The 21890-nt window shown below is 58.4% G+C and overlaps 1 protein-coding gene across 5 annotated transcripts in view; it reads left to right on the forward strand.

Moving 5' to 3' along the window:
- The window catches only part of UBR4 (ubiquitin protein ligase E3 component n-recognin 4), a 130655-nt gene extending 109519 nt beyond the window's left edge, over nucleotides 1-21136 (forward strand). For all 5 annotated transcript variants that reach the window (XM_042244749.2, XM_042244752.2, XM_042244751.2 and 2 more), the window contains 15 exons: nucleotides 372-499; nucleotides 1365-1472; nucleotides 2216-2335; nucleotides 3050-3240; nucleotides 3670-3843; nucleotides 4448-4547; nucleotides 8041-8259; nucleotides 9028-9141; nucleotides 9960-10102; nucleotides 10462-10587; nucleotides 11706-11900; nucleotides 14272-14496; nucleotides 17529-17619; nucleotides 18371-18533; nucleotides 20768-21136. In XM_042244749.2, the coding sequence (XP_042100683.1) occupies nucleotides 372-499; nucleotides 1365-1472; nucleotides 2216-2335; nucleotides 3050-3240; nucleotides 3670-3843; nucleotides 4448-4547; nucleotides 8041-8259; nucleotides 9028-9141; nucleotides 9960-10102; nucleotides 10462-10587; nucleotides 11706-11900; nucleotides 14272-14496; nucleotides 17529-17619; nucleotides 18371-18533; nucleotides 20768-20832 (2162 nt within the window). In that variant the 3' untranslated portion in view covers nucleotides 20833-21136. The remainder of the gene's footprint in view (nucleotides 1-371; nucleotides 500-1364; nucleotides 1473-2215; nucleotides 2336-3049; nucleotides 3241-3669; nucleotides 3844-4447; nucleotides 4548-8040; nucleotides 8260-9027; nucleotides 9142-9959; nucleotides 10103-10461; nucleotides 10588-11705; nucleotides 11901-14271; nucleotides 14497-17528; nucleotides 17620-18370; nucleotides 18534-20767) is intronic.
- Nucleotides 21137-21890: the final 754 nt, after the last annotated feature.

Here is a 21890-nt window from a genome sequence, read left to right on the forward strand (position 1 = left end):
CTCTTCAGAAGTGGGGGCATTGTTTCTTCTCTGAGGAAGAATACAGTCATTTACAGCCTCGTTTGGATACCTCTGGTATTGAGGGTGGGTGGGAACTTAGGGAGGAAATGAAATTAGCACCAAAGAAGCTCAGGATTATTTATTTAGGGCTTTTTTTAAAGGTGGTTGTAGTGCTTATATTTTCACATATTTGAATAAGCAGTTTTAATTAACTTGAAATTTAAAAAAAAGAGCCATCAGGAGCAAGACAGTATAGTTTAATACCCGATACTGGCCCCCTTTATTGGAAAAGAGGAGCTGTCACCTGGACGAGGGCTGCGCTTTATTCCGGGCTTCACCTCCGTTTCCGCTTGGCTTTCCTTCTCTCTCAGATGAAGAAGAGGATGAAGAAGAAGTGTACAAGATGGCTGGTGTGATGGCCCAGTGTGGGGGCCTGGAGTGCATGCTTAACAGACTGGCAGGGATCAAAGATTTCAAGCAGGGACGCCATCTTCTAACGGTGAGTCGGAGGCAGCAAGACAGGACCAGCCCTCCTCTTCTGGAGGGGCCCCCATGGACAGGCCGGCCGCTGCCATTTAGCCCTAGGGGGCAGCATGGTGCCATGGACCGGTGCATGCCAGGGACCAACCTGGCCGTTGCCCGGGCCCTCCATGCCTCAGGGCCCTTCCCCCAGGGCTCTCTTCCTGGCCACTCCTCCGGAACACCAGTGTGAGAGCAAGCCTTCTGCTCGCTTCTCCAGTCCCCTGTGGACACCAGCGTCCAGCTGTCTGTCCACCCAGAACTGCACTTGTGGCAGTCATCCCTCACGTTCTCATTGTTGAAGTGGATTTTGTGAGTAACTAATTGGAAGGATTTTGTCTGGTCATCCATCCAGCTGTCTCGTGAGAAGCAGGCGATTCTAAAGGCACCTTGCATCTTGCACTATTATTTTCCGCCTCCAGGGGACGTGAGAACGTACATTAATTATTATACCCGTGCCTTAGATGAGATACCTGGTTCAGAGCTCCCGTGGGTCACGAGCTTTAGGATCTTTTTGTTTACTGTCAGTTTAGGGTCTGAGTTAGTACTGGAGTTTCGTCCAAGGCAACCGAGCATTGCCTATTCCACTAGGAATTGGTGTCACTGCCCTGTCTGAGAGGGGTAGAGACAGACCCAGCCCATGGGAGCTACTGCTGGAGAACTCTGCCGTCTAAGTGCCGCCGTGTCGTGTCGCCCTCAAGAAACCTCACCCTCCTGTGTATTTCAGGAGTGTCTGCTGGTGGTGGCACGGCCCCTCTGCCCTTCTTAGGGTATCTCTTTCCCGCTCGTCCCCGCCCCTTCATCGTTGGGTGCTCTCACGGGTTCCGACTGGCTTCTCTTGTCAGGTGCTGCTGAAGTTGTTCAGTTACTGCGTGAAGGTGAAAGTCAACCGGCAGCAGCTGGTCAAGCTGGAGATGAACACCTTGAACGTCATGCTGGGGACCCTCAACCTGGTAGAGTGCGGGCTGCAGAAGCTGAGGGATAAGCAGGGGTGGGGGAAGACATCCCACCCTGCCCCAGATGATACGGATTGGTGACCTTTGCAAACGTGGCATCTGTCTGACCGATGGGCACAGAGGCTTGAATTATGCAGGCTGCCCCTTATCCCCCTGCTGGCTCACCCCTGCTGCCGCCACAGCACACAGGAGCATCCTTGCTTCTTTCCTGAACTCAGAAGCAGGAGGAAGTTAGTCCCTGCAGCAGTCCTGACTGCACCCCAGTGGAAAATTGGTGCCATTCACCTTAGGGAGACCAGAAAGAAACCACACACACACACGCAGCGACACACATACGCAGCGACGCCCGCACACACACACACACACACACACACACACACACACACGGGGCAACCAGAAAGAAACCACACACACACACCCCAAACACACACATGCAGCAACACACACATTCACATGCACACACGCGCACACACACACACACGGGGCAACCAGAAAGAAACCACACACACACTTGGGGTGACCAGAAAGACACCAAAATGTTGTTTCCACTGTCCTCAGAAACACACACTGTGTCTGTCTCCCCACGCATGCCCATGCACGCACACACACGTGCACACACATGCGTGCGAGGTGTGTGCACAGCTTGTCGGAGCACGAGGCCATGAAGAGCGCCCTGGAGGAGGGGCCCCGTTAGCGGGGCGTAGCCGTGGCCGCCGCATGTGACTGGCCCCCTCCCGCAGGCGCTGGTGGCGGAGCAGGAGAGCAAGGACAGTGGCGGTGCCGCGGTGGCCGAGCAGGTGCTGAGCATCATGGAGATCATCCTGGACGAGTCCAACGCCGAGCCCCTGAGCGAGGACAAGGTGGGTGGGGCCGGTTTGTCCATCCACAGGCACCGTCTCGTTGCCAGCCACTGGCTTACCTGGGTCTAGCTGTGTCAGCCAGGAGCTATTGAACCTTCGCAGCTGGTAGGAATGGCAGCCATTCCTGATGGTGACGTCATTGCATCGAAGCCTGAAGTCCACGGATTCAGAGGAAACAAAGTGGCTGGTCCAGCTGATTGACAGGGGCCTTAGTGCAGTGCCTCATTTCACAGTTGAGGATGCTCCAGGCCTAGAGAAATGAAGCGAGCCGTTTGGTATCATACAGTTGGTATCATAATGTATAGTTAGACGCCTAGAACTCAGGTCTCCAACTCCCAGTTCAGTTTCTCTCCACTTGGTGCACCTGTGTGTTCCCGTGGTCTTGTTGGTGCTGATGTTTTGGCTAGAGCTAGGGCCAAATGAATACCAGGGAGCCTACATTGTCTGGGGGAAGGGAAAGCCTGTGTTGGTGTATTTTGACCACCTGTATGGGAATATTTGACCACTAATAATAGAACCAGCGCTGAAACTTAGAAACCAATTTTTGAGGTGGAGCTCACACTGTTGATTATTCCCCAGGAAGTGCTGAGACACTGCTCTTCTGAGGCTACTTCTGGGGGCTCTGATGGAAGTGGATAACCTTTCAGGGCCAGCTGTTGGCTGCAGCCAAAGTCCCGGCCGTATTAACAGGCCTTCCATCCTTTCTTCTTGTAGGGCAACCTCCTCCTGACGGGTGACAAAGATCAGCTTGTGATGCTCTTGGACCAGATCAACAGCACCTTTGTCCGCTCCAACCCTAGCGTGCTCCAGGGCCTGCTTCGCATCATCCCGTACCTTTCTTTCGGGGAGGTAGAGAAAATGCAGATCTTGGTGGAGCGGTTCAAACCCTACTGCAGCTTTGATAAGTACGTGGCTTAGATTCAGACAGCTAACTGAGAGTTGCCGGGAAAGCCCTGAACCAGTTCTGGGAGACTAAGGAAGAATCACCTGAGTTTCTGTTAGACTTTTGTGTACCAGTCTGGCCTTCTAGGGGATTGGCCTAACTGGGGAGGCAGAAAATGAAAATATATTGTGTTAAAGCAGCAGCTGGTGAGGCAGAGAAGGCGAGCTGGTTGGAGGGACTCAGGTGTGTAAAAGCAGAGAACGGGAGAGAAGGTTGGGAATTCTAGGAGCGTGGCAGGGAAGAGGCAGCATGGCAGGAGGCAGGTGGGAAGGTCTTCTGTTAGGCTCAGGAGTTGGGGCTGTAGGGCTTCGAGGCCTGTGAGCCAGGAGGATGACATGATCGGCTTCTGTTACTCCTTTCGCACTCTGAGGGCCTTCGCTCTTTCCTCCAGGTATGATGAAGATCACAGTGGCGACGATAAGGTCTTCCTGGACTGCTTCTGTAAAATTGCAGCTGGCATCAAGAACAACAGTAATGGACATCAACTGAAGGACCTGATTCTGCAGAAGGGAATCACCCAGAGTGCCCTGGACTACATGAAGAAGCACATCCCCAGTGCCAAGAAGTAAGCAGCGCGCCCACCTCCCCTCTCCTGCTTCCTTCTCTCCTCCGTCATCTGGGCATCCCTCAGCCTTCCTCGGGGTCGCCCTCTCCTTCTGGTGACCATGCAGCCCTTGGGGCTGTGGGAAAGGATGGCAGTTTGTTGGCTTGTATTTCAAGTACTCATTTCTTTTTTAAAGACTTTTTATTTGGCTGTGCTGGGTGTTAGCTGCAGTGTGCAAGATCTTTAGTTGCTGCATGTGGGATCTAGCTCCCTGACCAGGGGTCGAACCTGGGCTCCTGCTCGGGGAGCTTAGCGCCTTAGCCGCTGGCCCGTCAGGGAAGCCCCTCAGGCACTGACTTCTCCCTGGTTCTCAGCTGGGCTGGGTGGTCTGCTATGACTCTTGGGCCCCCTGCTCGGGGAGCTCAGTGTCTTAGCTGCTGGCCCGTCAGGGAAGCCCCTCAGGCACTTACTTCTCCCGGGTTCTCAGCTGGGCTGGGTGGTCTGCTGTGACTCCTGACGGTATGCTTGAAGGTGTGGTCATGTCTAAACAAGCCAGAGTCACCGGCCGGTTTCTGGGTGGCCTTTGCCTCTCTGGCCTGCTCATGAGCCTCTCTCTGCTTTGCAGTCTGGATGCTGACGTCTGGAAAAAGTTTTTGTCTCGCCCAGCCCTGCCGTTCATCTTGAGGCTTCTTCGGGGGCTGGCCATCCAGCACCCTGCCACCCAGGTGAGTGGCCAACATGCACGGGGCCTTATTCTGGAGCAGGACATGGCGTGTGAGGGAACCACACCCTCTCTGCTCATCTCCCACGACTGAGTGAAGGTGACTGCCTTGATTAGCCTTCAGCTGGGAACTGCCCTAATGTATGAGAGTCCCAGAGTAGATGGACTCTCAGAAGTCACCTGGCTCATCTCTCTGTGTGCAGAGAAGATTAAGTTACATTTGTGTTTTCCTCATTCAGCTCATTCTTACGTGGGCCTTCGTTACCTCCTGGCTCAGCTGAGCAGCGTTTGTGAGGGTGTGGCTGGCCAGGGGGGTGAAAGCTGACTCCTGGCCACAGCCCCCGGGACGTCTGTAACACCATCACCGCCAGCTTCTGCTCTGTGCTGGCAGCCAGAAGCTCGGTTCGTAGGGAGGCGCACCCTGTGCGCCGTGTTGCTCATTCCTGATAGTCACTGGGTCGAGATACCTGTTACTCTCACAGACAGTAATTGACCCAGACAGGTGGCCAGTCTGGATCACTTTAGTTGGCCTATTATTGTGAGATAACTAGATTCAGGTGCAGTTGTTGAGAACTATCAGAGACGTCACGTGCCGCCTTTACTTAGCTTCTCTCAGTACCGCATCTTGCAAAACCGTAGCAAGTCGTCACAGCCCGGGCGTCGGCGTCCACGCCGCCACCGCAGGGCTCCCTCCTGTGGCCCTTCCCAGCCGCACCCGCCTCTCCAGGCAGCCGCTGGCCTGGCCCCCATCTCCCTAGATCTGTCCTGTCTAGAATGCTGAGCACAGAGCGGGATTAAGCAGCGTGTGGCTTTGGCCTTTGTCACTCAGCACAGCTGTCTGGCGTTCATCCTGACTGCCGTGTGTGCCAGGGGTCTGTTGCTTCTCGTTACTGAGTAGTCCCCGGTGCGGACGCCCCGTGACCTGTTTACCCGTCACCAACTAAAGGGTCGTTGCCATTCTGAGGCAATTGTGAATACAGTGGGCTGGCTTCATGTGCAGGCTTTCGTGTGCGTAAGTGTTCATTTCTCTGGGTTAGGTGCCCAGGACTGCAGCTCCATCGGCTTGCGTAGCGGTTGCATTATTTCATTCTACAGGTAGCTGCCAGACTGTTGTCTGGAGGGGCTGCGCTGCTCTGCCCGCCCCTCGGCAGGGTCTCAGCGGCCCTGCTCTATCGATCCTCGCCAGCATCTGGGGCTGCACTGCTCTTTGTTTCAGCCATGCCGACAGACGGAGGGCGGCGTCTCATGGTCTAATCTGTGTTTCTCTGGCGGCTGGTGATGCTCCCTGCGCGTCTTTCCAGGCCTCCATCCATCTTCAGGACCAGCATTTCCCTATTTTTGCCCCACTTCTAGAAGCAGCGTCTGTTTTTTGTTGTTGGGTTTTGAGAGTCCTCAGGGCTGCCTTTTTGTTGTGTTGTTTCCACATTCTCATTTAGTGATGTTTTCTGAAAACTCATTCTAAAAATGTGGTTAATTGGCCACAACAAAGATCTTCCATACGTCTCGCTCAAATAGCCATTGGTTTCAACTTTTCTTCAGTTCAGTAGTAATAGTCATAATCAGTGCATCTTTATGGATAATTCTTCCTGCATAATCGTTTCCATCGTTTTCCTCGCATCTTTGTAGCATCGTTATTTTGAATGTGGATAAATCAAGGGATAGAATTGTAATTTGACCAGTGGCAACACGTTGACTTGGGAACTCTGGTCAGTGGATTCCAGGCTTATTCTTAAGTTACTAATTGGATTCTTTTTTAAAGTAAGGCTTCATCTAGGTAGATGCTTGACATTCCTGCTCTTGACCACTCACTTTTCTTCCACCACGAGTGTGTGTAGTGCCTGTCATGTACCTGAGCTGTGCTAGGCTGAAGCAGTGTTAGCAAAAGAAACATTCCCTGTGTGAGTCCTCCAGAGCTTGCTCTCTGGTGGAAGATAGAGCCCAGGACATAGGGTATCAGAGCAAATACCGGTATCAGAGGTAAATATGTAGTGGGGAAGGGGTCAAAGGAAAGGGGATTTCTAAGAGGAGAATATAATGCCTGCAAAGGCTCAGAGGTGAGAGAGCTAGAAACGTTCCAGGAACTGAGAGCAGTTCCAGTTGGGGGAGGCCTGGCAAGAGTTGGCGCTGGAGACATCAGCATGGGTCCACATCGCGTTCCCCAAGGAGAGCAGTGTGTGGTGCCTCCCAAGGGTGGTGCCCCTGGCTGTTCCCTGGAGGACGAATGGCAGGGCGGTGATGTGGGGGCGGGAAGGACAGTTTATCAGAGGCTGGATGAGAGCCCCTGGCGGCTGAGCTCCGGTTAGTGAGGTGGACAGTGAATGGATTCCACGGAGATCTGGGGGGCAGAGTAAATGGGGTTTGGAGATTGACTGCATGTGGGCAGTGAAGCAGCTGGGTGAATCAGGAACTCTGCTCAGTGTCTGGACTGGGCAGCGGGGGGTGGGGGTGCCATTGAAATTGACGAGAACTCTGGGGTTTGGAAGTGAGTGAAGGGAGGGGAGTCCGTGACGCTCGATTATTAGCGTGTGGTCTGCCCTCCTGACCAGAGTGTAAGCTTCGGGCGGGCAGGGGCATCACGTGCATGGGTGTGCACGCACACTTGCACAGCAGACAGCCCGCATGTACCATTCAGTAGGCTGTTCAGCTACGAGCTCAGCCTTCAGAGTTGTTGAGACATGAGCTAACGTCGTTGTGCTGAAGAACAAAGTGGACACGTACGTACCTGCTGTGAAGCTCGATTGATGAGCTAGTGACTCGAGTGGATTGCTGAACTTCCATGTCACAGGTTGACTTAGATTTCAGTTGAGTGTCGGCTCTGTAGTGATTGGTGACCTGGGGAGTGCCAAGGCCTCACAGCGAGCAGACCCGTCTGCCCTTGGCGGGGCGACGCGCTCACACCCCTGTGGGGAGTGGGCTGCTGCCGCGTAGCAGCTGCCAGCGTTGTTAAGCCCGGGGTCTTTCGGTTTGCGTTTGTTTCTAGGCTCTTTCTCTTCCCTACTCCCACGTGTGCTTGTGCGTCTGGAATACTCCAGTTGAGAAAACGCCTGTGCTCCTGGGTTTGGTGGGCCTGGGGGCCCGGATGCAGCACGCAGCACAGCCCCCGTCAGCGGCGGGGCCAGCCCTCCTTGGTGCGGTTGCTGAGTTCACCGCTGAGGCCTTGTCAGATGCCGCTTCTCTGGAGCGTCTGACCTGAGCCCCGTTCACGTTTGCTGTGCTGGGTGCTTTACCTGATTTAGTCGTCACAGCGACCCTGGCCTGCCCCCATTTTGTAGGTGGGGGTATCGAGGACTGCAGAGCGTGGTGACTGCTCGGGTCGGTGGCAGAGTCTAACCTCCATGTCCAAATCTCTCGAAGTGTAAGATCAAAGGATCCGATGGAAACCAAGCAGACGGCGTGAGACTGAGCACATCGTGCTTGTTCTTCTCCAACCTTGAAGCTCCTGAGGAGAACACTTGCCTGTGTACTTGGCCGTCAGCTCTCTGGTCCTGTCTTGGCAGGTTCTGATTGGAACCGACTCCATCACAAGCCTGCACAAACTGGAGCAGGTGTCCAGCGACGAGGGCATCGGGACCCTGGCCGAGAACCTGCTGGAGGCGTTGCGGGAGCACCCGGATGTGAATAGGAAGATCGACGCGGCCCGCAGGGAGACCCGGGCCGAGAAGAAGCGCCTGGCCATGGCCATGCGGCAGAAGGCGCTGGGCACGCTGGGCATGACGGTACCGCCCGCCCGGGCCCCGCCTGTTGACGGGCGCTCTAGGAGCTGGGGTTGGGCGTGCTGAAGATGCGGCTGGGGGGTGGGGCGCCGTGCCGGACGCTTTGCTTAGAGATGTGGCTCTCACTGCTCTGCACTGTGCTGCAGAGGCCAGGCGGCTCAGATTTACAGCGACTTTAGAGACGGGGATGGCCGTTGTAAGATGTGGTGTAAGCCCCCGTGTGGGTCTGTGAGGTTGACATTGTACCCATTTTTCAGATGAACTCGTTGGGGCTGAGAGGTGCAGTAAGCAGGCCACGGCTCATAGCTAATACGCGGCTGGTGGGCGTTTGAACCCAGGTCTGGGTGACACAGGGGCTCTGGGCTCTCCTCACTGCCCCCTTGGAGGAGGCTGCAACCCTGTGAGGCTGTCTCCAGCCGGCGAATTCTGTCAGCAGATTTAAAACTCTCGTGGGAACAGTAACATGCGCTGCAGCCCTCAGCAGCCGAGGCCTGGTCTTGCTGGCACAAAGAGGGGGCCTTTTTGGTGGCAGGCGGCCACTGGCCAGGGTTCCAGCCGGATGGTTTCCTCTGCTTCCCTGGTTCCTGTGGGGAGAGAAGAGCAGGCGGATCTGGGTTTGCACCCTCATTAGAAGCCACGCGAAGAGGTTTCCTTTCAGTGCAGCTGTCCTTTCCCCATATATGGAGGGTCAGCGTGTGCCCGCGTGTCCTGGGCCCGTGGGGAGGGTGGGCGGCAGCCCTGTCTGACCCGCCCCCTGGGCCCCCCTTGCAGACCAACGAGAAGGGCCAGGTGGTGACGAAGACGGCACTGCTGAAGCAGATGGAGGAGCTGATCGAGGAGCCTGGCCTCACATGCTGCATCTGCAGGGAGGGCTACAAGTTCCAGGTGCGCTGCCGGGCCCCGCCGGGGCTCACGTCTGAGGACCAGCCGTCCTCTTCAGAGGCGGCAGGCGGACTGATCTGAACCGTCCGCAGCAGCACCGCTCATTGAGTCAGGCCCTGTGCCCAGAGCCTTTATGTCAGCTGAGTAACTTTATCTTTAAACGTGTAATGAAGAGCCCTCATCTGTGGATGAGAAAACAGTACCCGTAGCAAAGGCAGAGTTCTAGGCCAGTTCAGAGCCGGGGCTGTTAAAAGACACCATGCTGCCCCTGTTCAGGTAACCTGGCAAGAAGGTCAGGACCTCAGCTTTCTCGGCGCCACCAGACTCGCTTTACCGCCCGGGAGCAGAGCAGCAGGTGGCCAGTTTGCTGCCCTGAGGCCTCAGGGGTGCCCTTTTCCTCTCCAGCTCGAGTTGACTTCCTCGCTCCCCAGCCTGCTGACTGGCAGGCAGCCGGGGCTCAAGGCCCGTAAGTCCCGGGGTGACACAGGCTCCGTGGGGCTTTCTGGTCAGTTTTGAAAAACAAGCGACTTACCAGGAAGGGAGGTGAATGCAGCAAAAAGGAAAGGACGCTCCGTGTTGCCTTTCTGCCCCTCTGTCCGCACAGCACCCACCTTATTTTGGTCACTCCCCACAGCCCTCATCTCACCGGGGCAGTGCCCCGCCGAGTGCTGACCAAGTGACTGCAGGGCTGACTGTCCCATGCTAGTGAGCGCAGCCCCTCGTAGGCATATAGCCCCGGGGTTCCCTCTGCTCTGCTTCCCCTCCTTCCAGAGCCTGCCGTGGAGCTTCTCACCTCTCTTCCTCTTTCCTTGTCCTTGCAGCCCACTAAGGTCCTGGGCATTTACACCTTCACCAAGCGGGTGGCCTTGGAAGAGATGGAGAACAAGCCCCGGAAGCAGCAGGGCTACAGCACCGTGTCCCACTTCAACATCGTGCATTACGATTGCCACCTGGCGGCCGTCAGGTGGGCCTGCTCCCTGGGGGGCAGCCCCCACAGGCCCCCCCACGTGTACTTCTTCCCAGACCTGGGGCCTTCACGCAGCAGGCAGCTTGCGGGAGGCCCCGGCCTGGGAGGGGCTGGGGCTGCCAGCCCTGAAGTTTTAATTCTGTTCCTTAGGCTTTGGGAAGTAGGGTGTCCCGCCTTTAGCCTTATAGGCCCCAGAACCATTCCTGGGAAAATGCACTTGACTTTTGGCCCAGGGCTGGTGAGAGCAGGCTTGCCTACCGGAGGCTGTGGGGCCGGCATTCACCATCTTGTGGTCACAAGTGGCTGCTCCTTTGTAGAGTCGGTAGTCACTTGTCCCTGTTCTCCTCCCAATCCAGGCTGGCTCGAGGCCGGGAAGAGTGGGAAAGCGCCGCCCTGCAGAACGCCAACACCAAGTGCAACGGGCTCCTTCCAGTCTGGGGGCCCCACGTCCCCGAGTCAGCTTTTGCCACCTGCCTGGCGAGGTGAGTGTGGAGCATGGGGCGTGGTCGGAAAGAGGAGGTCGGGACCTCCCTGGTGGTCCAGTGGTTAGGGTCTGTGCTTTCACTGCCAAGGGCACAGGTTCAGTCCCTGGTTGGGGTACAGAGATCCCACACGCTGTGTGGTGTGGCCAAAAAAAGGTGGAGGGGGTTTCCCAGGAGATGGAGAAAGATCAGCCATCAGCTCAGCCCTGTCATCGGAGACCCACGTCCATCCTCACTTGCTCACGGGAGCTGCCTGGAGCAGGGGTGACTCTGCTGGGAGGACCCTGCATCCTCAGCGCTTGGGCCCCGGGAGGAATCTCTGGTTTTCTGCTGCCTGCCCTTCTTTCCTGATCTTAGGACTCAAGACACAGGATCCCTGACTTGATCCTCGAGGCCAGAATTTCCCAGAGTTGACTTCCGTTCCTCTGAGGTTTAAATAATGAAAATAGCTTAACAGCTCGGGCAACATTGGTCTCCTTTCAAAGCTGCTCTTGTCCTAAAATCCAGAGTGGAGCAGCAGAGCCCTCTTTGAGGTCCTCGTCCCTTAAACAGGTGCCTAGGACAGTGGTGCGCGTCCTGAGTCCTGTTGTTGAGCTCAGGGACCAGGCACTCGGCAGTGATGATGATGCAGGTCCCACTGGGCCACATTGAGCTGCTGTCCGTGTGTCAGAAACCCAGGCCCAGAGCTGGTCGGGCAGAGCCCAGGGAGGTGGTGAGGTGCATTAATGCAGAGAAGCCTTTTTTCTTCTTCACGGAGGTTCTTCATGGATGATCCTTATGGATAGGTCACCTTGGCAGAGTGGATAAGCCGTACTTTTCTTCTTCCGAAATGTACTTCCAGTTGTGGGCACAGTACGTTCTGTGACGTTAGTCTATCAAGGAGTGGGTCCCCAGACCAGTGCGTTCTCATCACAGCTTGGAGAACGTCTCATTTAGTGAGAGCAGAAATGAAAGGGCGCCGTGCTCGTGCCCCAGCCCTGCCCCGTTCTCTACTCTCCCTGTCGTTCCCTGTCCGTCGCGTAACCTTTGCACCCATCCGGCCAGCGGGGGCTCTGCCTTCCCAGCGGGTCTTCGCCGTGAAGCTGGCTTCCACTTCGCCCTCTGTCCCCTTCTCCCAGGCACAACACTTACCTCCAGGAGTGCACGGGCCAGCGGGAGCCCACGTACCAGCTCAACATCCATGACATCAAGCTGCTCTTCTTGCGCTTTGCCATGGAGCAGTCCTTCAGCGCGGACACGGGCGGGGGCGGCCGGGAGAGCAACATCCACCTGATCCCGTACATCGTGCACACCGTGCTCTACGTGCTGAACACGTGCGTACCCGGCCCGGGCCCTGGTGCGCCGGAGTCTGTTCCAGAACTAGCGCTGGACCCCAGGCAGCTTTATTGAAGTAGGAACGTTTGCCTCTTTGGAGTCACTCAGGAGGAAGTGGTAGACACAGCTTTCTCCAGAGCAGTCTCAAATCCCGCCGAGGGCCGCATCCTAGGATTGGCCTTGGGCCAGAGCGGGAGCAGGGAGCGGGAGAGGCCAGACTGTCAAAGCTTCTGCTTCAGCATAGCCCCAGCTTGCAAGACTGTTCCCTTGGGTGGGGGGCCCTGGGTCAGGGCCAGAGCAGACAGGCTGTTCCCGGTGAGGTGTCGCGGCTGGAGGGCAGGACCATGGGCTGGTATCCGTAAGTGCAGACTGGACTTGCTGCCCGTTTCCAGTGAGTGAGGCTCTGGCGACTGTGCGGGGAGAGGGCTTGTTTATCTGGGGAGGTCGGCTGAGGAGAAAGGTAGCCCAGGAAGTAACCCAGGTGCCCTCCCCCGTGTGTATACTGGGAGCGGTTAGGTATCCCTGGGAGGGCAGAGAGTGGTCAGTCGTTCTGTCTTGCTTTCAGAAGCCAGCTGAGAGATGGAATGTGCTCAGCTCCTCGATTAGATTGACATGGTTTCACGCCTTTGGGCCCCGTCTTCTAGTGAGAGTCTCCCGTCCATGGGGCAGGTGCTGACAGGTGGGGAGGCTGAGTCCAGCCCACCCGCGGCAGCTGCACTCAGTTTAGGCAGCAGAGCCATTGTGCTCTCGCCCTTCCTGGCCTCCAGCAGAGTGAGCTTCTCCTTCCCTCCCGTTTCCCCGTGAGGTAGAAGGCTGCTCTGGAGACGGCAGTCTTCATTGTTAGAGAGGCGCTGGCGGCTCTCCACCCATCATGACCTCAGCCGCTCAGCTGTTTAGACCGAGGAACCAGCCTGTGTTGTTGACAGCCTGAGCGTTCCCACCGCCCTCGTGGTGCCTCGGGCCCGAGCAGTGCTCCCTGCCCCGGCCGTGGGCCTCTGAGGGGCCCTTGTCTCTTCTTGGCAGCCATGAGGTGGCAGGGGCTGCCCCGTTCTCTGGGGAGGCCGCGTGCTTTGCCTGGTGGAACAGAGCCCGTGGCCTCAGGCGTCTCTGCATGTCCCACGCCAGATGCACGTAACTCATGCTCCGGCCCCTTAGCTGGGGACAGGGTGCCCTGTGTCCCGTTGTCTCGGTTACTGAGGGCTGAGCTGGCAGCCACACGGAGAGGTCTTCCTTCCTTCCTTCACCGGCTCACGGCGTGTGAGCTTGGTCGGGGGGCTGGTTGGACAGGGTTCACCACCTTTGTATATGAAGGCGAGCGTGTCGCACGCACCATGAGCCGGTGGAGTTGAGCGGGCCCTGCAGTGGCACGAAGCTTCTGGTTCCCGATTCTGAGTCTGGTGGCCCCACCTGTCCCACCACGTTCCATCCGTGGAGCGGAAGAGGGCGTGCTGTCCCCGCCCCCCGCCCCGTGCAGTGTCCGCCAGTACCATCTGCAGACCTGGTGGCCTTGCATGCGTGCCCACTAGCGTGGTGGTTCTGTTTCCCTCCACAAAGTTAGGCCAGGGTGGCAAGCACTCCGGGTGTGAGAGCTCCATCCCGCTCGAAAGGGGAGAGTGGCCTCCCAGGGCCCACCAGTGGGTTGCAGAAGCTTCCTGGCCGAGAGAGTGGGGATCCACGCTGGGGAGGCCGGGCCAGGCGGCCTGGTCAGAGACCGGTCCCTCCCTTAACACGAGGTGGTAGCTGTCCCCCGGTTGTCGCGAGGATCAGACGCGATAATCTCAGCACGCACCTGGTGGTGAGGTTGATGATCACCATTGCTACTGCAGTTCAGACAGGCACCGGAGCGAGAGGCAGGGCTCGCTGGAAGAATCTAGTCTAACGAAGGAGACGGGGCAGGAGAGCCTTAAGAGAGCGAACCAGAGCAGCCTAGGAGAGACGCCGGGGGCAAATGCCGATTGCACAGTTAGCTGTGCTGAGACTCGTGGGGTCGGGGGCTGTGGGCTGTGAGCTCAGTCAGAGACTCCAAACCAGTGACTTGAGTCACGTCACCTCACCCCCCAGGCCTTCAGATACCCTGGTAAAGAGGTGCTGGCTGTCACCTTCCAGGGTCATCAGAACACTGAGATGGTAGAGGGTTTGTGAAGGTGCTGGTCACATGCATATTGGAGTTGTGTGGAGCTGGACTGGAGGTGGGGGCAAGGAGGATGCTGCTGTGCAGGACTTGAGGGGCGGGCTGCTCTGCTTGGAGAGGGGTGGGAGGGGCCGCCCGTTCAGGAAGCTTCCCAGCGGGACGCCGAGCGCACCACCCTCGCCCCTCCTGCGGCTCGGGCCTGCGTCTGCCCCGCTCTCAGGGTGTCCCTTTTCTTCCAGAACCCGAGCAACGTCCCGAGAGGAGAAGAACCTCCAGGGCTTTCTGGAGCAGCCCAAGGAGAAGTGGGTGGAGAGTGCCTTCGAAGTGGACGGGCCCCACTATTTCACCGTCCTGGCCCTGCACGTCCTGCCCCCAGAAAAGTGGCGAGCTGTCCGTGTGGAAATCCTGCGGAGGCTGCTGGTGACCTCTCAGGCCCGGGCAGTGTCTCCAGGTGGAGCCACCAGGTCGGTACTCGCTTTGGGAAGCATCTGCTTGGGAGATTGTTGCCTGGGCTCTGAAACCCATTCTGGAGGAATGTCAGGTGCTGAGAGGAGGCAGCTCGTTAGCCTTTGGTTGACCCTGACCCCTGTCAGACTGTCTCACCGAGAGTCTCGGCCTGATGGCAGGCAGGTGCTGGCTGCCTCTGGGGCAGGTGTTCAGCCTCTAGAAGTGGAGCTGGGCTCACCTCTGGGAAATTCCTCAGGGAGGAAGCCAGCCAGGCACCACGTGAAGCCTCTCAGGAGAAGAGTTCGGGCCGGCGGGCGGCTGGGACAGGCAGCCTGGTTTTCTGCAGCTTGCCATTCCTGGCTTGAACTAGCCAAGCCTCAGGGCCGCGTTCGGGGAGCTTCTTTTCTGACATTGAGAACGCGCCATCTCTCTCCTTGCTCACAGTCCTCTCCCATCTGCCCCGCCCTGCCCACGAGCCTGTCCTCTGTCTCTGCTACTGGACACCTCTCGAAGAAGGGGGGCATTTCAGGAAGGAAGCGGTCTTCATTTTCCTGACCCTGTGCTGTGATTTGGGTCATCAGGGAGGTGTCTTGAGGGAAACAGCTGCAAATGCTAACAGGGATTGTTGGGCCTGCATGGATTGCCGCACACCAAGGGGGCCCCGTGACACGGCGCTCGGCCCGGGGTGGCCCCAGCCATCTGCACACTCAGGCTGCAGAGCAGGGTGTGGGTTGGTGGCTTGCTTCTGCCCCTTGAAGGAAACCTGCTTCGCTTTGGGGAGTATCTAGGCTTCAGGGGGACATTTCCAACAGGGCACAGAGGAGGAGCTTTTAGGCCCCAGTGGCGACACACCGAGTAGAAACAGCCATGGGCCTGAGTTTGCGTACCTGGTGTCTCCACCTCCGTCAGGTCCGATTCATCACATCGCTAGCTGTGGGCACCTCAGGGCCCAGAGGGCACCTTGGAGCTCTGCTGGTGGATCCAGCCTGCCCCGGCCTCTGTCAGAGTCCTGCCCAGCCCCTGCACCCATTCCAGACCAGGCACTTCCCAGGGTTTCCCAAGAGCCCGAAGCATTAATAGCTAGCTCGCTTTGTTGTTGTTCAAGGGTCACTCAGGAATCCTAGCCCGTAGTTTGCTCCTAGGAATCAGAAAGTTAGATGTGGGAGGTACTGAGTTGTGGATAAGCAGGCTCGGCCTGCGTCCATAGCGCAGAGTGGCCGTTCACTGGGCACAGGCCCTCGGTGACAGGTGTGAAATTCAAGCCCATAGGAGCTGTGCAGCTTTCACTTAGGAGACTAGAGTTCATTACGTCCCAGGCAGTTAAGGAAAAGCCGATTTGGTCACAGCTTAATTAGGAAATCCAGTGTGAGCTGGCTCATGAGTTGCCATTTTCTCTGTAGCAGTTTAGTCACCTTCACTAATGAGCCTTAAATAATTAAGTCAGGCAGGGCCACCCCGGATTCCTGCCACCGAAGCAGAAGAGCAGCACAGGCAGGGCATGGGGGCGTGAGCGGGGTGGCGGGGCCGCAGGACTCCCCCAAGAGGGCTCGAGGGCCCCTGGAGGGCGGGGCAGTGCTGCCCAGTGGCTTCATGCTGAGTCCATTGTGGAGGGAGGCGGCAGATACACAGAATCTGGGAATTTGCATGAAGCTGCTTTCTCCTGAGGGTTTCACATTCAGGAAAGAGAGTCTTCTGCGAGTGTTTAAGCCTGGGACGCTCCTAGACGTCCGTCAGAGCCTCCCCTGTTGCCGTCTGCCAGCACGCAGACCTGTGGGGAGAGAGCTCTTGCCCTGCCTCCAGGCCCACCCCGCAGCAGGCCTCCCTTTAGACCCGGCGTGTGCAGGCCCTGTGGGAGGGGAGGAGGTGGGCGCTCTGGAGACGCTGAGGGTGGCGGGGGTACAGGTAGCGTGCTTTAGCAAGCAGAGCCGTCTGCCACGGCTCTTTTACTCTGGTTAACAGGTGAAGCATTTCCTGAGTGTAGGTGTGGCTGGCCGTCCTGTGCCGGTTAGTCCCTGCTCGCGAGGCCCGCATGGACGGTGTGCGTTCAGCCTCTTAAATGAGTAACGCCTGTGCTTGCTGTATGAGCCTAGCATGTATAAACACCTGCACGCACACACATTCTAGTACTAAGTCTGGTCCCTTTGGCTGCAGGCTCTGTTTCAAGGGGTAGAATCCCCATGACAAGGGTTTCTCTGAGGGTTTCTCTAGCCTTTCCAGACAACACCTACCCTAGATCTTGGGTCGTAGACACTGAACCCTGGCACCGGCACCTCACCCCCTGTGCAGAGAGGACTGGCCTTCCTGGGCTTCACGGTGGCTGTGCCTTCTGGAACCATCCTGAGGCCCAGAGCGTCTGCCGAGGAGGTGGTGACAGTGCTGCTACAGCAGCCCCGGGCCTTCCTGGCTGGCCTCTGAGCCTGAACTGAATCACTGGATTGGGCGACAGTGATGCAGCTCGGGAGCCCAGGGGCGTGGCGAGCAGCTCGGGAGCACGCCGGGATTTAGGAGGTGTCGGGTGTCTGCAGCTCCCTTCCCAGGCCTCACTGTTGCTCAAAACCAGCTTTCCCCCAGCTTCTGTTTTTCAACACGGCACGTGGCTGATAAGTTACTGTGTGTGGCTAGTTGAGGTAAAATTCTCCTGGTGGGAACGTAAGGACTGAAGCGGAGCCTTTGTTTCTTCCCTCACTTGCTAGATCCCGTCAAGTTTGAGAGTGTGTGTGGGGCTGAACCCGGGGAAGCGTGGGCTCCGCCTCGTCTCTTGGGGGCAGTAGCCTGTTGGCCGCCGTGCTGCAGCCCCTCTCCCCCTGTCCCCCTCTCCCCGACTCGGCAGGGTCACGGCTGAGGTGCCGTGCACGGGGCATCTTGTGAGGTGAATGAGCCACGGGCCCCAGCGCCTCAGGAGCTCTGGCCCCGGCTACTTTCCTTCGAGAAGATGGCTGAGGGGGCTGGACTGAGGGGGCATGACCCCCAGGGTCCTGCCCTGCTCGCAGAGCGCTGGGCTCTCTCCTTGCGAGTCTCCTCCCGGGTCTGAGACTCGACTCTCTTCCAGGCTGACAGACAAGGCATTGAAGGACTACTCAGCGTATCGCTCTTCCCTTCTCTTTTGGGCCCTCGTCGATCTCATTTACAACATGTTTAAGGTAAGGCGGCCCCTGGGAGCCTGGCTGGGCTTGGCAGGCACGTGGACGTCTGCGTGGCGGCTCTGGCCCTGCCTTGGCCTCCGGCTCCACTAGCTCCCCCGAGAAGTAGGCTGCGCCCGCCCGACGTGGGGAGGGTCTGCAGTGGCCTAGACCCCGCTCGTGACTGCGCTCGTCTCCACGGCCATTCCGCTCCTGCGGCCCCGTCTGCTGCTGCTGCAGACTCTCTTCTTCAGACAGGTGCCCCCCACCGCCCCACCCCCACCGCCACCGTGTAGTGGTCGCTGTCGTCCCTTTCTTGGACCAAGTCCGTTGCCTGGTGTGGGTGTGACTTAGTCCAGCCCAGCTTATATTAGCTTGGCCAGAAAGTTTGTTCCATGAGATAGTGCGGAAAAGCCCGCATGAACTTTCGGTCAACCTCATAATGGGGTACCTCCCCTCTGCCTTGAGAGAGGGGGTTTATGGCTGGCTCCTTCCATCCTCTGAGGGAAACAGCTCGGTTAAAGCGTGCTGGCAAGCCCCTCTCCTGGGGACGCGCAGGTGTGAGAGGAGAGAGCGTGTGCCTGTCGCGGCTCATAGGTTCCCAGGACTCCTGCCTCAGGGGGCTGCGAGAGGAGTGGCCGGAAGCGGTGTTGCTCCTGGAAGCAGAATGCATCCCCTAGGGAGAACGTGGGTGTGGCGGGAGGACGCACTTCCTCCCTCCTCGCCTGGGGCCCCGCTGACCGCCCGGCCCGTCTCCTGCTGCTGCTTGTAGAAGGTGCCGACCAGCAACACGGAGGGAGGCTGGTCCTGCTCTCTGGCCGAGTACATCCGCCACAACGACATGCCCATCCACGAGGCGGCCGACAAGGCCCTGAAGGCCTTCCAGGAGGAGTTCATGCCGGTGGAGACCTTCTCGGAGTTCCTCGACGCCGCCGGTCAGTGTCAAGGGTTTTCATCTTCACAGACCGTGGTGGGGGGCTGGCCGTCGCTTTCATCTTCATACGCGGGGAAAACAGGCAAGAAGCAGCCTGTGGGCCACCACCACGAGGTCCGGGAGAGGTGTCTACCTGCCAGGCCACCAGCTAACAAGGTGCAGCCGTGACGTGGGGCTCAGTTCAGCCCAGGCACTGTGTTCATCGCACATGCGCTTCCCCAGTACGCAGGGCAGCTGGTGTGAGGTGGAGCCGTGGTTACCCCATTTTACAGGTGGGATAACGGAGGCTTTGATGGTTGAACAGGTTCCCAGTGGGAATGCCTGGAAAAGTCACTAGAGCCCCTTTGGCTTCCTGACTGTTTACAACAGTTCACAGAATTAACATGGAGCCTGCCTGTCTTCCTCCTGCCTCTTGGGGATCCAGACATCATGTGTCACAGCTGCCCCCTGGGGAGGTGTGGGCGATACCAACTCTGATTCCTAAGATCAGTAGTATGGAAGGAGAGCAGAGAGCGTCTCTGCTCGTAGGCGCAGGGCAGCACCGTGACCTGCCATCCCACGAGATGTCCTCAGACAGGTCCTCACCCCGCTGGGAAAACTGAAGTGCAGTGTTGTCTCCGGTGTACAGGTTCTGTGGGCAACAAACCTGCCATCCTAATTGCAAGCATTAAAACTTGTCTGATTTCCTGACGCAGCAGGTGACAGGAGGAGGAGGGGCCTTGGGCTGGTGCTGAGGAAACCCACCTGGAATGAAGGCCCCGTGCCCCCTGAGGCTGTGGGCACGGCCGGCCTTTGTACAGTGGGGCTCCCTGAGCCAGAGCACAGGGCTGCGCCTGCCTCACTCCTGTGAGCTGGTTCCCTTTCTGCCTGGCATTTATAATGGGAATCTTGTCAAGTGTAAGAGCCGGAAAAACATCTGCCCGCGCTGCCTTGTCGCGCGCAGGCCTCCGCCGGCATTCGCCAGGCTGTCTTCCAGGAGGGAAACGCTCGAGCGTTGGAGGGTGCTCTGTGGGAATCCCTCTCTCCGCCCGCATGCAGTTCCCCCCGCCCTGGCCCGCCTTCCGGGTCGCCCGTCTGTCGAAGTGGCCCTGGGAGAGCCCTGCTGGGCGCGCCTCTGCGGGTCTGCTGCCCCCCAGTCGTCTGGTCACCAGGGCTTGGCACTGCTCGCCTCCATTTCTTTGTTAACTTCACGCGATGCTCTCAGGAGAGTCTTTTCAGCCTAGATACTTCACCTTGGCTGCACTTTCGCTCTTCGTCGGGAATCAGCCCTGACCGAGAGCAGGTGGCCTCGTGTCTGTGTCCTTAGGACCCAGCGCCGTGCCTGTTGTCCAGGGGTCTGGGGAGCATCTGCAGAATGGCAGCATGAATGGCAGTCTGAGCTAGAGGAGGAGGGGGTGGACACGGGAAGGAGGGGCTTCGTGTCAGCCCCGGGCAGGGAGAGCAAGGCCCGGTTAGGCGGGGGGGGGAGCCTCTGCCCCTTCCACTCGGAGCGCAGGCATTCACAGCCCAGCTTTATTGCTGTGTTCAAACTGGTAGAAAATTTCAGACCATCAGACACACCCTCTTCAAACGCAAGGACAGAAACACCTACCGAAACCAACAAGAACCGGTGGGAACCGCTCTCCTCCCATTTGCAGGGCTGCTGGGAGACACTCCTGTCTGAGCGTGGCCAGGCCCGCGGGTTGACAGCCCATGGTGGTCAAATGTGAACCTTGTTTGTGAGGGACAGGCAGGGCTGCAGGGGGCCCGATGCTGTGCCCACGGCGCTTTCCTGAAGTGGCCTTGTCTGACCCCTGGCCGCTCCTCTGGTGGTGGAGGGGACGGAGCTCCTGAGCTCTGGCCTCTGCACCAGGCCCTGGACCCAGGCTTGAGTCCCACCCCCGAGGCAGTGGGTTGGCCTTTCTTGGCCCCCAGTCCCGCTGAGAGATGCTGAAGGCTGCAGACACGCTCTCCTGAGACCCCTCCGTCGTGCGCCGCGTCACAGTGGACTTGCAGGCTCCCTGCAGGGCCCAGGGACCCAGCTTTAGCATCTCCACTCTTGGGAGATCACGAGCTTGGTGCCCCTGACCAGCGAGCGAGAGTTTGCTTGGTGACTGTCTCCCAGTGTCTCTGGGCTCCGGTGAGCAGTCGGTTGGCGCTCTCGTCGAAGGACCGTGTGTTCTCCACAAGGATGCGGCCGCCGTGACGGGCTGGGCTGTGCGTGCCACGGCTAAGCAGCCCCCGCCTGTTTTCCAGGTCTCTTGTCAGAAGTCACGGATGCAGAGAGCTTCCTGAAGGACCTGTTGAACTCAGTGCCCTGAGCCCCACGCGGAGAGCGGTCGACAGAGACGGAAGCTGCCTGCCTGCGCCCTCGGCGTCCCTCCTCCCGCGCCATCCCCTGGGGCGCCGCGCCGCTGCTCCCCTCTCCCTCCCTCCTCCTGGAGTGGCTTGGGATCTTAGGCTTCCTGTTGTATCTTGTGTGTGTGGTGCGCTAGCTCTGAAGCTCTGTGACCCAAGCTGCCGAAGGACTTGCACATACCTGGGGGCCTGCCTTGTCCTGGCCCCCTGAGCCCCTGCGTGTGCACATGTTGGGAAATAAACGAGTGGCTCCATCCCCGTTGGAAAGGAGGGTGTTGCCTGTGCTTGAGCCCCTCCTCGGCGCCGCTGGCCAGTGCGTCTCCTTGGCTGCGTGGCCTCCGGCGTCGGCAGGGAGCTCCGTGTGCGTCACGTTCGCAGTCTCTTCTTGGCGCCAAATGGAGCCTGTCTGTTCTCAGCCAGCAAGTTGGGGCACCTTGTTTGACGGCTGTGATCGTCCCTGAAATAAATAACTTGGCTTCTTTTTCCATTGTTTGGGCCCGAAGAGCTGAAGCCTGGAGACACGTGATTTTCTAGTCTCCAGCCGAAGGTGGGCTCAGCACAGTCGGGCGCTGGGCTTTCCGTGGCAGAGGGTGTTTGGCATTCGGATTGGCAGTCCTTCGGCGACGTCTCTGCAGGGTTGCCATGCTAGGAGAGGCCTGGGGCAGACTTAGCATGATGAGGAGCTGCCCCTTACGAGCGCCTTCTCTGCCAGGCCCGTGTGTGTGTGGTGATTTCTGGGCTCTCTTAGCAGCCCTGCAGGAGGGCGCTGTGAGCCTGCGCCACTTGCTCAAGGCCCACGGCTGGCCGCTGCTGGAGCGGAGCCCTGTGCCTCTGAGGCCGTGTCCTGATCCGCTGTGGCAGTTGCCTCCGGGGGCCGGGAGCCCTGCTTCCCCGCATCGGTGGGCAGCAGTGCTCTTCTAGAGGCAGCAGGGCCCCGTGAGCTTCTCCCCAGATGGCAGGGCAAGGCCGATGACTGGGCTCGCGGGAAGGGAGAGCTTGCAGTGGCTGCCCCCTTTGGCTC

The sequence above is a fragment of the Ovis aries genome, chromosome 2 (genome assembly GCF_016772045.2).
Source record: "Ovis aries strain OAR_USU_Benz2616 breed Rambouillet chromosome 2, ARS-UI_Ramb_v3.0, whole genome shotgun sequence".
Taxonomy (NCBI): domain Eukaryota; kingdom Metazoa; phylum Chordata; class Mammalia; order Artiodactyla; family Bovidae; genus Ovis; species Ovis aries.